Here is a 13,443-nt window from a genome sequence, read left to right as displayed (position 1 = left end):
CCAGGAGCCTTCCCCCTGTTCCTCTGGCACCACGTGGGCTCTTATTCCCTCAGAACTTAGACTCCAGGCACCTCTGCCCTCCCACCCCACCCCAGTTTCTGGCCTGGCACCCAGCAGGTGCCCATCAATGAATGCTAAGTGGTCCGGGGCTCCTTAGCTAACGTACTATCAAAGACTAAAATAATGACACACAAGATCAATGAGTCTGTGAAATGGTAGCCCTCCCGTTGGGCCGGGAACTTGGCCGGTTGCTCGGAGACCGTGGGGCAGCTTGTCTGCCGCTGAGTCCTGGAAGGCACGCTCCCAGCATGGTTTGGTTCCGTTCCTCCTGGGGCTGGCCGGTGTCTCCTTTTCCTCCCAGGAGACCAGCTCGCTGGCCTCTGACGTTTCTGGGTTCACCAAGTCGGCAGGTAATGGGAGACGTTAACCAGGCACCGTTCAACGACATGCTTGGGGGGAGGCCAAGTCACAGCCCTTCTCATTTCTACAGTCCACGCAACGCAAGCTGCCCGAAGGGTACACATGCATGCGAGAGACTGTCCTGGGGCGGGGGCGGGTGTGGGGGAGGGGTCAGCACTGCACCATGATAACCTTTACTTAAACATAAAAACAAAACACAAAAACCTTAAAAATCTAATTTAAATTAATCTCATGGCCCCAGCTGGTTTGACTCAGTGGATAGAGCGTCAGCCTGTGGACTGAAGGGTCCTGGGTTCGATTCCGGACAAGGGCACATACCTCGGTTGCAGGCTCAATCCCCGGCCCCGGTTGGAAGGCAACAATCGATGTGTCTCTCTCACATCGATGTTTCTCGCCCCCTCCTTCCCACTCGCTCTGAAAAATCAGTGGAAAAATAATACCCTCTGGTGAGAATTAACAACAACAAAAATCTCAATGAAATATTATTAAAAGTTAGGAGAGTGGTCACCTCTAGGGGGAAGTGTCGTAATTGAAAAGGGCCATGAGGGGGCCCCTGCCAGCTTCTTGAGAGCCATGCTCTTAGAATTTGTGCTTTTTCCCCCTCTATGTGATCCTTTGAGGGAAAAAAAAGGGGGGGGGGAGGGGATGCCTTAATGTAATATACTCACAAGTTTAACATGAGTTTTCTAGTGTCTTTGGAGTGGACTTTGTTTCTAAGTTACCTTGCTTCCCATCCCAACCCTGAAAACTCAGCTCATGGAACATAAGAGGTTGGTTTCTCTTTATAGCAACATTACCTCTTTCCAGAAATGGCCTGCAACTCCCACAGCATTCTTTATCTTGCCCTTCAGGGAGCTTAAAGCTACTTCTTGTTATCCTCCCAGTATCAAGTATAACTTTTATTTTGTTAGTTTTGCAAGTGCCCTGGTGTCGAACCTATAAATAAACCCCATTCCATAACAAGAAAACTATTTGACATTTTGAAGTTGAATGAGAACAAGAGTGCTAATTACGGGTCTCTGTTCGAAGAAAGTAACCCTACACATTACTCCACCCTGCTTCCTGGGGGCTCCAGTTGGACACCTACTCCCTGAACAAATTATAGGATTTGTGGAACAAATGATTTGATTCCAATATTGCACTTCTGGAGTATTAGGATTAATAATTGCAAGATAATTTTAGTATTGAGCTGTGTTATTAAAATGACTGTGTGAGCATTTTCTCCCCTTTGGTGGAAAATAATGTGAAGTCAGAGTTAAAAACCTTTCATAACTGCATTCATGGAAGCATTTTTACAAATAAAAGTTATTAAGTACTTTTACACACTCACACACACACACATTAAAAATAAGTCTTGTGCATCAGTATTTCCATAGTTGGTTGGGATTATTGTATTCATTAGCAAGCTTTAAGCTTTAAAGATGTTATTTAAAAATTAATCTTTTGGTTTATAGGCTCAGGACAGATTAGTTTATTGGCTTTACCGTTGAATTAGAAATAAATGTGAAAATGCCTTCCTTAATGAATTGGCTTTTTTTCCCATTTAGGAATTAGTCAGTAATGGTGTTTACATTATAAGCTAGTTTTTAAAATAAGTATATTTGTATTTGTTATGCAGTGTTGTACCTTGGAAATTAAAAAAGTCAATTAAGTGGAAAAATGGCAGAAGGTAGTATTGATAAATTTATGAAAATATAGTCATGAGGGAAATTAAACTTCATGTACCAGTTGAATGGTCATTTGCTTATCAGCTGCACATAATTTAAAATTAATAAAGTGGAATCGAATTTATGGAAATGTTTTCTAAAATAGAGGGGCATTTCACAAATGAAAGCTGAAATCACGAATTTTTCATTTGTTGGTCTGAGTTTCATTAATAACATTTGCAAAGCCTAACGAACCATACAACATGCGAACATCTCTTTTCCTTTTATTTCTTTTCTTCCCTATGACAATCGCACGTAGTCCAGTCTCGCCCATGTCTGAGGAAGTGTGCATAACAAAGGCGCTGTGGTCTTTTTTTTAATAGCATGGATATTACGAATCGTTCAGAATTGCTGTCTGTGAGAGAGGCAAACTAATTTGAAGGAACAAGCCAAGACATCTGGTTATATAATACCGAGTGAGAGAGTCCTTTCTGAACTGACATTATGTTCGCTTTGCTTTCTTCCTGTTATGACAACAGTGCTGATCAGGGCACTGACATACAGACTGCAAAGTCTGTCCCTGCATCGCTCCGGGAAGTGCTTGCTGTGGAAGCTGTAGAGACTGTGCAGCCCTGTGATCCACTGGTAACACAGGCAGGAGCACTGACATAGGGTGCTGACCTCCCCAAGCCCCTGGCTGTGGGCTCAGACAGTCAAAACCCAAAGGAACTCTGGAGATGATCACCTGGTTGAGTATTTTCCATGGTGCCAGGTGCTTAGACCCCTGCATCCCAGTCCCTCTGCAGGTGCTCATTAAACATGCAGCTTCTATATGACAGTTAATGCAAGGCAAAGTCCCGGTTTGGATCCTGGATCCCAAGGACAGAAATAAAAGATGCCATCAGAAACAAGTGCAAGATTTTACTATGGATTGTATATTACATAAGTGCTTTATCAGTGATGATTGTGCTGTGGTTACAAACTATCTTTGTTCTGGGGAGATACATGCTAAGATAGCTACAGTTTTCAAGTGTTCAGTCAAAAGCCTGTGGTAGGGGTGCAGAGGAGAGAGAGAGAGAGAAAGAGAGAGAGAGAAAAGCATAGGTGGCAAAATAAAAGCAGTTGAATCCAGACCAAGGGGGATGAGGAGTTCTGTTTTTCCTGCAGCTTTTCCATAAGCTCAAAAAAATTCATAAGTTTGAAAATGCAATTTCCTGGGTCCTTACTAAACCAGAATCTCTGTGGATGGTGCCAAGAATCTGTGTTTTAACAAGCTTCCCCCAGATGATGCTTAACTACTGAAGTTTTATTTAAGTCTCCGGTTAAAAAGAAAGTTTCATTTTAATCACTCTTTTGTAGCAGCTTAATAACGTGTACATTCCTCCACTTTGACCTAATCTTAATCTAGTGCTTGAGAAGTGATCAATCCCCATCCAGCTGTTTGTAAATTGTATCTTTAGAAGGGACTGCCCCGCTTGCTTCAGAGAAGTTTAAGGACCACGTAGGCCTGGCCTTAAAACAGACCAGAACTAGAAGCTGCCGGCTGTGAGGTGTAGGCAGCAATCCCAAAGTGTGGCTTAGGTTCTCCTGTCGGTATGCAGTCAAGCCGCGAGTGATGGGAGTGATTTTTAGGGCACTGGTTTGCCCCTGGAAGACTTGGTTAACCAACCCATAAAGCAGCCCAATTACTCTGTGTTTACAGTGAAAAGGAGAAAGCAATATTAGTATTATATTAGCAGCTAAACAAGTAAAGCATTGTTATTAGATGTTGGTGTCTGACAGGAAGCACGCTTAACTTGATGAGTCATCTGTCTCACATGGCTGGTTGTACATGAGTGTTTATTAGTTCTGTTTGCTAGAGATGTCCCTCTCTGGCTGATCAGGTATCTGCTGGGGCTCATAAACAACAGCAAGAAGAGAGCTCTTCTGAGTTCACTAGGGAAGAAGAGTTAGGAAAGGGAGAAGGGAATCGAGCTACAGAGGAGGCCTTATATATTGTGAGAGGTTTTTTGAAAAAATCAGGGCTGTGATAAGATAGAAAGGAGCAAAGCTGACATGTTTCCTTTGAAGAAGGAAGTCAGGGTGAGAGGTGGCATGTTTTCCTCTGCTGGCCACTAGGTGGTAGCATTGCCCAGATCAGCTTAATAATTCAGGACAGGTAGTAGAGAGATGTACCTGAGGTTCCTGTGCACTGTTTACTCACAAATTAGCTGTTTATGTCAGGACTGCTTGCTTCCTTTCATTCCTTTTAACTGGCACTTCATTCGAGTCAAGGGGTCTAAGTTCTTGTTTATTTTTTAAGGGTATGAAATCACCCTAACGCTTTCTTTTAAAATGGTCAAATGGAGTGCTTTCTACCTTTCTCTAATGGAGAAGAGTGTGCTCCGCTTCCTTGTTTGTGTCTGTGGTCATGGGCTTGTGCAAGAACACAGTTCCCCAGATTAGCACGTAGGCCCTTAGGAAATAGAGCATCATCTCTTCCCGGTCTTGGCCCCAGGGCAGATGAGGAGCCCAGAGGGGACAGTGGTTAAGCCTCGTTACCCAATTCTGAGCCCAAGGGCTCTGGCGTCTCACATGACCGAGGTGTGGCTGTCTGTGGCGCTGTGTTACTGCCGCTTCTGGCTCCATTGAGTTGGTAGAGAAGTTCCAGAATCTACCTCATATCTATGACGACCCTCTTTCAACTTTAGCAGGTTGTCTTTATTTAAACAAATAGAACTTTAAGAAACAGAACAGTTATACATTTGTAAGGCATTTTTAAGTCAGGCTTGCCTACGAAATATAGGCTCTACAGTCAGCCCCCGATGGCATTAGAAGCTTGGTATTATTAATAAAATGTCTTTTATGGAGTACCCACTTAATTTTATTAGCACTCTGTTTTAGCTGTTCTGTTGTATGGGTGCTTTACGCGTGCTAGCCCTCACGCGCTCTGTACCTATGGGGCGTCTACTGTGCACAGAGTGAGCTGTGGCCTCTTTTCTATGTTTTGCAAGTAGAATCTTTGATAAAAACTATAGTTACAGTAGAAAATCTATTCTTACAGTGCAGAACAGATTCGTGACTATTTGCTTTTTGAAAAAGTATGCACAGAGCAAGCTTGGCTTCCATGTTGATAAATGCATCAGCTGCAGCTGTAATCATTTGTGGTGGGAGAGGCCAGAATGTTCCCGGTCGGCTTTGTTTAGAATTAAGAGGCTTATAAAGGAAGCCATAGAAACCCCGAGTGCCGCAATTGCTGTGGTACAGGAAACGGGCAGTTAGTCAGCACCCATTGTCCTGACTGGATTGTTTAAGATGCCATTTCAAGACAATCTGAAAACACTTCATGACTTGATTGTGTGGTTATTTATTTATCAGGCTTCCTCTTATCAAGGTTTGCCTTAGGAACAATGGCGGGAAGAACATTGCTGCTGCTTTTGTGAAGTGCCTACTTATGACTTGTCATTAAGTGCCATTCCAACCCCTTTATGTAACCGAGATTGATGTGAGGAGGACAAAGTGTGTCTGTTCTGGGTTGCTGGTTTACCGTATTTTGTCAGCTGGCCCTGCCCTGATTATGCTGGGCAGCACCATCAACTATGGTTAAGTTCAGAGGACCCGCTGGTACCCACGCTGGTGCTAGCGGTAGGGAGTCTCAGATGAGGAGCAGCTTGAAAATCAGTGCCTGCGGTGGTCCTTCCATCCAGGTGACTTCCATTTGGCAGCTCCTATTTGAAATCACCTTTGGGTTTCTGTCTAGAGCAGTGGTCGGCAAACTGTGGCTTGCCGCTCTGTTGACTAATGAGTTTGCCGACCACTGACCTAGACTCTCGATTCCAATAATTACAGGCTGTTGTTGTTCCTTGTGATTAAGCCCCAGAGTCACGGTGTGATTATGATTCGCTCTCTGTTTTAGCTGTTCTGAGGACCTGCCTAGTTCCCACAAGTGGCCCCACCATGAATGGCTCAGATTCTGCAGAGCCTATATTCTAAGTCTGACCACCGATCGGCAGCACGCCCTGAGGTACCCGAAACCCCACTCCTCTAGCCCTGGACTATCAGGCCCTCCCTTTGAGAGCTTCCCAAAGGGAATGTCATTCTGGGCCCACCCCCAGATGCTGAATCACCATCTATGGATGGGGCCAGGACAGGCATATTTTATAAAAACTCCCGGGGGACTCTGATGTGCACCTCCCACTAATAGTTCTATTGTATCTTTAAAAAAAAAAAAAAAAGGTCATAACCGATCTGAAATTCTTAGAAAAGGACTAAACAATAAATTTGGTATTTTAAATTCAGCGTGGTTAAGGCATTATGGAACAGAACACCTTTGTTGTCGTTTGATAACTTTTGGTATTACTCAGAAAATGTATCCCTGCTCCTGGGATATTTGCATTGGAAATGGCAAGGTGGGGGTGGGGGGTGGGTGGAATTTTATAAGTTTCAGAACTGGTTTCCTTCCACTGCCGGTCCCAGGAATTTTTTTTATTATTAATACGAGATTCCCTATTCCTCCCTCCAGGAGAATGGGGGGTCACCGGGAGCTCCTTAAACAGGATAAGGGATCCCTGCACCCTCTCTCTGGGATGTATCTTCGACTCAGCTTTCATTCCTTTGTGCTTTCACTTCCTGCAGCTGAGCCGTGGTCTGTGGCTCCCCTGGACTTGATTCTGCTTAGTCCTCATCCCTCCCTTGCTACTGATTCCCAGATCTGGCCCGGCCCTGACATTGGGTGCTGCTTTTCCAGTTATCTGTGGCTTGCCCTCACAGTGTGACCCCAGATCAGCAGCCTCAGCATCACCTGGGAGACCAAGAATGCAGGCATTAGGGCCCCACCCAGACCTACTTGAACCTGAGCCTACATCTTAAGATCCCAGCGTGAGGATCACTGGTCTGCGGGACGTCCCCATGCTGCATTCTACGTGAAGCTCCGATCCCATCCTTTTTCCTGCCTGCTCCCACCAGCACACGTTTGTCTATCAGGTTGCACTGTTGTTTATCCACACTGTAACTCTTGGCTTCATTTTTTTATCTCATTCTGCATTTCTTTCATTGATTCATTCAGAAATTCGTTGACTGCCTCCCAGAGCTAAGTGTTGGAGATACAGTGAGCAAAATCAGACCTGGTTCCTACCCTCACGAAGCTCACGCTAAGTGGGAGGAGTAAATGTTAAATAATCACATCATCCTTATATAATAAAAGGCTAATATGCAAATTGTCCCCTCCACTGGGAGTTGGACCAGGGGGCCCTCCCTGGTTGGCCCCTCCCCCAACTGGCCCCACCTCTGATCAACCCCACTCCCCCACCCCAATCGGGGACAGGCCCGCCAACTGCCCCCAGCCCCTCCCCCCCAGCCAGCCTGGCCCAATCGGTGCACAAATTCATGCACCGGGCCTCTAGTCAGTTACAAATATGAAATTATGATGAGCACTGTAGAGGAGAGCCTGTAACACGAGTGAGTGGTCTGGGACACCAGGAAGGCTTACCTGGGGAGGTGATGCTGCGCTGAGCACTGAGGTGTGAATAGCAGTTATTTAAGTACAAAGCAGGAATAGCTTTCAGGCAGAAAGGAACAGCATGTGCACAGGCCCAGTGTATTACAGAGAGTTTGTGGAGAATTAATAAAAAGGAACATTAAATTGCCCTTAGGTCCTTCATCTTTACCTGCTCTTCTGCCCAACCTTGTCAGATTTACACCTTCTTCATTCCTTACGCTGACCTTGATCCTTAGCTTCCTACCAGCATGATGGGACCATGTGCTCATTTGCACACTTTTTCAGGTTATTAGCCAACCACTCCGCAATTGCATTCACTAGCAAAACCACTTTCCTTACTGTTCCCTGGATATAGCATGGTCAGATTCTAACCTGCCCATGAATCCCCTCTTCATACATGTATTCTTCATAAGTATACTTGATATTGAAATATACGTAAGTATACTTGATATTGAAATATACGTACATAAAGATGCACAAATCATAAATGTAGAGCCTGATGGATTTTCATAAAGTGGATTACATTAGTCTCATTAGCATCCAAATCAAGAAATAGAATAGTATAAGCATCCCAGAAGACCCTGGGCCCCCCTCAGTCCCTACACCCAAAGGTAACCACCACCCTGTTTTCTATAAACATTGACTAGTTTTGCCTGCTGTTTTTCTGAAGATCCGATTGGAATTATTAAGTGATTCATGAATGGGGCGGCATCCCACCGAGCCCCAAGGGCTACCAAAAGGGAAAAGTGTGGGACTTTAAAAATCATTTTAAAAAATTTAGTTGCAGTTGACATATGTTATTCTATTAGTTTCAGGTAATTAGATGTTACACCCTAGTGATTAGGCATTGCGGTACATAACTTATTAGGTGATTATCCCAATAAATCTTGCGCCCAACTGACTTTATGTAATTGTGTTCATGCTCTAGGTCTGGCTGCTTTTGCTCAACATAACGTTAGAGACATTCATTCATGTTGAATGTGACAATAGTTCCTTTATTTCCTTTTTTTTTTAATTCATAGAACTGCTTTTGACATCTTTTTTTAAAATATATTTTTATTGATTGCAGTGAAGAAGGGAGAGGGAGAGAGAGAGAGAGAAACATCAGTGATGAGAGAGAACCATTGGTCAGCTGCCTACGCCCCCTCCTGGGGATTGAGCCCGAAACCGGGGCATGTGCCCTTGACTGGAATCGAACCTGGGACCCTTCAGTCCACAGGCCGAGGCTCTATCCACTGAGCCAAACCGGGCTCCTTTATTTCCTTTGTTGTATAGTCATGCATGGTATGCTATTCCACAACTTACCCATTCTACTGAAGGGATATTTCTGTCTTTTCCAGGTTGGGGCTATTATGAAGATACTTGTACATATATTTTAGTGAGCCAGGAAGGAGGAATTAGCACTCACCATACTGTGCTGCCATGAAAAATGTACATTTTGCCAAAACCGGTTTGGCTCAGTGGATGGAACGTCGGCCTGCGGACTGAAGGGTCCCGGGTTCGATTCCGGTCAAGGGCATGTACCTTGGTTGCGGGCACATCCCCAGTGGGAGGTGTGCAGGAGGCAGCTGATCGATGTTTCTCTCTCATCGATGTTTCTAGCTCTCTATCCCTCTCCCTTCCTCTCTGTAAAATATCAATAAAAAATATATTTTTTAAAAAATGTACATTTTTCTGTTGGGAATAGCCTAGAAGTAGAATTATGTCACAGAATATGCATGTGTTCAGGTTAGTAGGTACTGCCAAACAGAATGCACTCACCAGCTGTGCATGAGGTTCCAGGTGCACCACACCCTGGTCAGCACTTGGTTTGGTCAGATTTCACTGCAGCCGTTCGGGTGGGTATGTAGTACTAGTGCTTTGTGGTTTTAGTTTGCACTTCACTGACAACTGATGTGACTTCTTTATTCTAAGAGGTTGTTTGTTTTTCTTATTGATTCATAGGAGCTCTTTGTATACTTATAAATATATATTTTGCAAATATTTCTGTGGGTTGCCTTTTTATTCTTTTACATAGTGTCTTTTAATGAATAGAAGTTCTTAATTTTAATACAATCTAATTTATCAATAAATGTCTTCATATTTTACTTCATTTTTATATCACATTTAGGTCTATAATCCTTAGGGGTAGGATACACAAATATATAAAACTAGAGGCCCAGTGCACAAATTCGTGCATGGGTGGGGTCCGGCCAGCCGGGGGTAGGGGATGCGGGAGGTTGGCTGGCCAGCCCTGCCCCCAATCAGGGTGGGGGGACCCGATCGGGGGTGGAGCCAGCCAGGGGGAGGGTCCGTGGGAAGTTGGTTGGCTGGCCCCACCCCCTATTGGGGTGGGGTGGACCGATTGGGGGTGGGGCTGGCCAGGGGGAGTGGCTGCGGGAGGTTGGGTGGCCGGCCCCACCCCTATTGGGCCAGTTGGTTGACTGCAGTACACGTCATGGCGGCTGGTCATTCCAGTCATTCCAGTCCCTTGGCTTTTATATATATAGATAGTAAAACATAAATGAAAAATTAAAAGCATGGGAAATACATATATATGTGTGTACATATTATCTGACTGAGATAATAAAACACAAACAAGCCATGTAATTCTATAGACATGTTATAATTTAACAATACTCTTTGCTTAGAGCTTCTTAGAAGTCAAAAGTTAAGCAGAAGCATGGTCTTTTATCTAGTTCACATTATTCGTGAGGTCCTCCTATTGTGAAGATCAAAGCAGACAGGTACGGGGTAGGCAGGCTGTGAGGTGCATTTGCATGTAACTTAATTTGTATATCAGAGAGCTAACAGGTACATCTTCTGTTGCAGGTTATTCAACGATAGTTATGACCTCCCGATTACGTGCGTTTGGTGGAAGAATTAATAACATACGCACCTCAGAATTACCGAAAGAGAAAACTCGATCCGAAGTCGTGTGCAGCATCCGCTTTCTAGATGGCTTGGTACAGACCTTTAAAGTTAATGTAAGTTCTCCAAATTTATTGTTTTCTGAGTTAATGCTCCTAAGAAATAATGTTTCCTTCATCTTATAAATCAAGAGATGGAAACTATTTTAAAATGAAAGCTTGAGATCTCAGGTCTTGTAAGTTGAGATTGGAGTAGAAAGACCCTTAAAAACTATGTCCACGCACTGGCCAGTGTGGCTCAGTTGGTTGGAGTGTCATTCCATGTACCGAAAGGTCGAAGGTTCAATTCCCAGTGCGGCACAGGGCTGAGCAGGTGCTCGTTAAAGGTGCAAATGGGTGGGTCCTGTTTGGAGGGTAATGAGAGTTAGCCTCACAGATGGCAGGGCTCAGGGTAGGCCTGGCTTCTCCCACCTCAAGCCCGAGGCAGAGGCCGGGTTAGGAATGAGGTCTCCAGTCCCAGCCGGAAGATGCATGAAGAGCAGCAGTCCTACTGCCTCCCACCCCCTCCCCCACCGCAGTTACCACAGAGGCTTGTGACCTTTGCCTGACGTTCCCATCCTGTGACCCTAAAGGGGTCAACCCTAACCTGGCTGGTTGCCAGCATCTGCCCCAGCCTGGAAAGTTCAATGTGCAAGGGAAGGTGTCAGAAAGGGAAGATGGGGGATGAGAGAATAACTGGAGGGTGATAAAAGGCCACAAGAATGTAAAGGCTAGCAAAAGCTGACCCCTGTGGCTCCTGCCCCACCCATAAGTCTACTTTCTTCTGAGCCCCTGTCACGAGGGCAGTTTTCCTGATGGCACGGTATGGTGCGTGCTAATTTCTCCTTCCTGGTTCAGGGTTAAGTCAGCTGCCTTGTCTGCCTTCAGGGGACAAGATGCAGACCGATGACTAAGGACATGGGAGTTTGGGCCCCTCTCCTGGCAGAGAGTGGGAATGGACAGTAGAGAGAGAGATTCCCCGACTTTCTACCCAACTGCCCCTTCCACTCCCACAGCTACCCAGGCCTCCCCTAAGGTCGGGGCCCCGTTCTTTTGCAGGTGGGGGCATTAACAGGTGTCCTCAAACTACAGCCCGTGGGCCACATGCGGCCTGCCGAGGACATTTATCCGGCCCGCCGCGTGCCGCTGCCTGTCCTGCTTAGCAGCTGACTCGTCCTGGGCCCTCAGTGCGCATAGGAATTTGTTCATAGTTTTTTTTTTAAACTATAGTCCGGCCCTCCAACGGTCTGAGGGACAGTGAACTGGCCCCCTGTTTAAAAAGTTTGAGGACCCCTGTTAGAAGGACACGCCCAGCAAGGGCATGTAATTGTTTAGAATCTAGGGGGCTAGGAATACACCTGTGACCCGTTTCTTAAACCAGTTTGTAGAAAAGCCGCCCTTTAGGGCAGTACTGGCCGGAAGAACTTTCTGCAATGCCGGGAAGTGTCCTGTATCCACAGCAGCCGACACAGGGCCACTAGCCACACGTGGCCATGGAGCACTTGACATGTGGCTAGAACACCGGATGCGCTAAATTTATTTTATTTTTATTTATTTATTTATTTATTTTGCTAAGTTTATTTTAGCTAATTAAAATGTAAACAGTTTTATGTACTCTGGGTGGTGCAGCCCTGGTAAATATTTCTGAAAGAGCATCAGGACCCCATGGGATGCATGTTAGAAATAGAAATCCCTCGTCCTGCCTGGGTGTTTGAAACACTCCCTGGGGTGTCTGCATTTTAACGGCTCCTCAAGCAACCCTGATGCACATTACAGTCTGGGGGACCACCGATTTAGGGGCCTTTTGTCAAGGTCATATGTACCTCCCTCAAGAAGCAACTGCTCTTGGCTCACTAAACTTTGTTCTATATGCTGTTCCCTTTTGACATCGTCATCTGTAGAATTTTGTGATTGAACCTGCTCCGCAAAGATCACAAGTGTCTCTTCTAGTTGCTGTAAACTGACAGTTAATTTATATCTGACTCCTTTGTTGACATTTGTGTTGTCAGCCTGGAGCTGTTCATCAGCTGTGTGACTTCTTCCTGACGAGAACATGAATGTTTATTTGACAGATGTTTACTGAGCACCTACTATGTGCCAAGCTTTGTTTTGGGTACAAAGGATAGAGGAGTGAACGAAACGGAGCAAAATCCCAGACAGGAACTGGACCATAAACAAATGTATACTGTCAGTGGTGTTATATGCTCAGAAGAAACATAAAGCAGGATAAGAAGATGGAGAGTGTCAAGGAGGGACAAGGAGGTGGGGTTGTCATTTTATACAAGTGATCAGGGAAGGCCTCACCTAAAGGAAGTGAGAGGAAAAGAATCCTGTCCTTCTCTGGAGGAAGCACATTCCAGGTCGGAAAAAACAGCAGTGCAAAGGCCCTGGGGCAGAATCCTGGTTAGTGTGGTTGTAGAACAGTGTGGCAAGCCATTGTGTCGGGAGAAGAATAAGCAAGGAGAGTGACGAGAGGTCAGAAATAGCAAGTCAGTTGAGGTGGGGAGGATTGTGCAGAGCCTTGTAGGTCATTCTGAAGAAGGCAGAACGCATTGCGAGGTTTGGGCAGAGACCCAACATGATCTGACTCAGGTGTCACTCTGGATGCTCGGTCAATAGGAGACTGGGGCCAAGGGATAAGAGGCTGTTATAACAACCCAGGGGAGAGATGATCATTGGACAGTGTTGTAGTGTGGAGGTGGCTGAGTAAACCAAGTCAAGAAATACTTTGAAGGTGGAGCCAGTGGGACTTGCTGGCAGGTGGCATTTGGGATGTGTAAGAAGCCTCAAGGTGACTCGGGTTTTTGGCCGGAGCAGTCGGCAGGATGGAGGTGCAGTTTACAGAGATGAGAAAGGCTGCGAGGGGAGCAGAAGTGACCATTCTGTTGTAACCATTTGAGATGCCTGTTACTCACCTGCGAGGGGACGGAGCCATGGTCGTGGATATATGAGTCAGGAGTCTAGACTGGGATATACGAGCAGGGTCTCGGCTGGGATACATATGTGGGTGTTC

General features: G+C 45.5%; 1 protein-coding gene across 7 annotated transcripts in view; it reads left to right on the top strand.

Annotated features, from left to right (window-relative positions):
• Nucleotides 1-13,443, top strand: part of PTPN3 (protein tyrosine phosphatase non-receptor type 3) — a 119,509-nt gene that overhangs the window by 19,658 nt on the left and 86,408 nt on the right. For 6 of the 7 annotated variants that reach the window (XM_080667440.1, XM_080667435.1, XM_080667437.1 and 3 more), the window contains exon 2: nucleotides 10,354-10,508. In XM_080667440.1, the coding sequence (XP_080523566.1) occupies nucleotides 10,371-10,508 (138 nt within the window). In that variant the 5' untranslated portion in view covers nucleotides 10,354-10,370. Of the gene's footprint in view, nucleotides 1-10,353; nucleotides 10,509-13,443 lie in introns of those variants that run through there. The other variant, XM_080667438.1, reaches the window with a different exon arrangement.

The sequence above is a fragment of the Plecotus auritus genome, assembly GCF_963455305.1.
Source record: "Plecotus auritus genome assembly, chromosome: 5".
Taxonomy (NCBI): Eukaryota; Metazoa; Chordata; class Mammalia; order Chiroptera; family Vespertilionidae; genus Plecotus; species Plecotus auritus.
The sequence above is the reverse complement of the archived record's forward strand: the minus strand, read 5'-3'. Positions and strand labels throughout refer to the sequence as shown.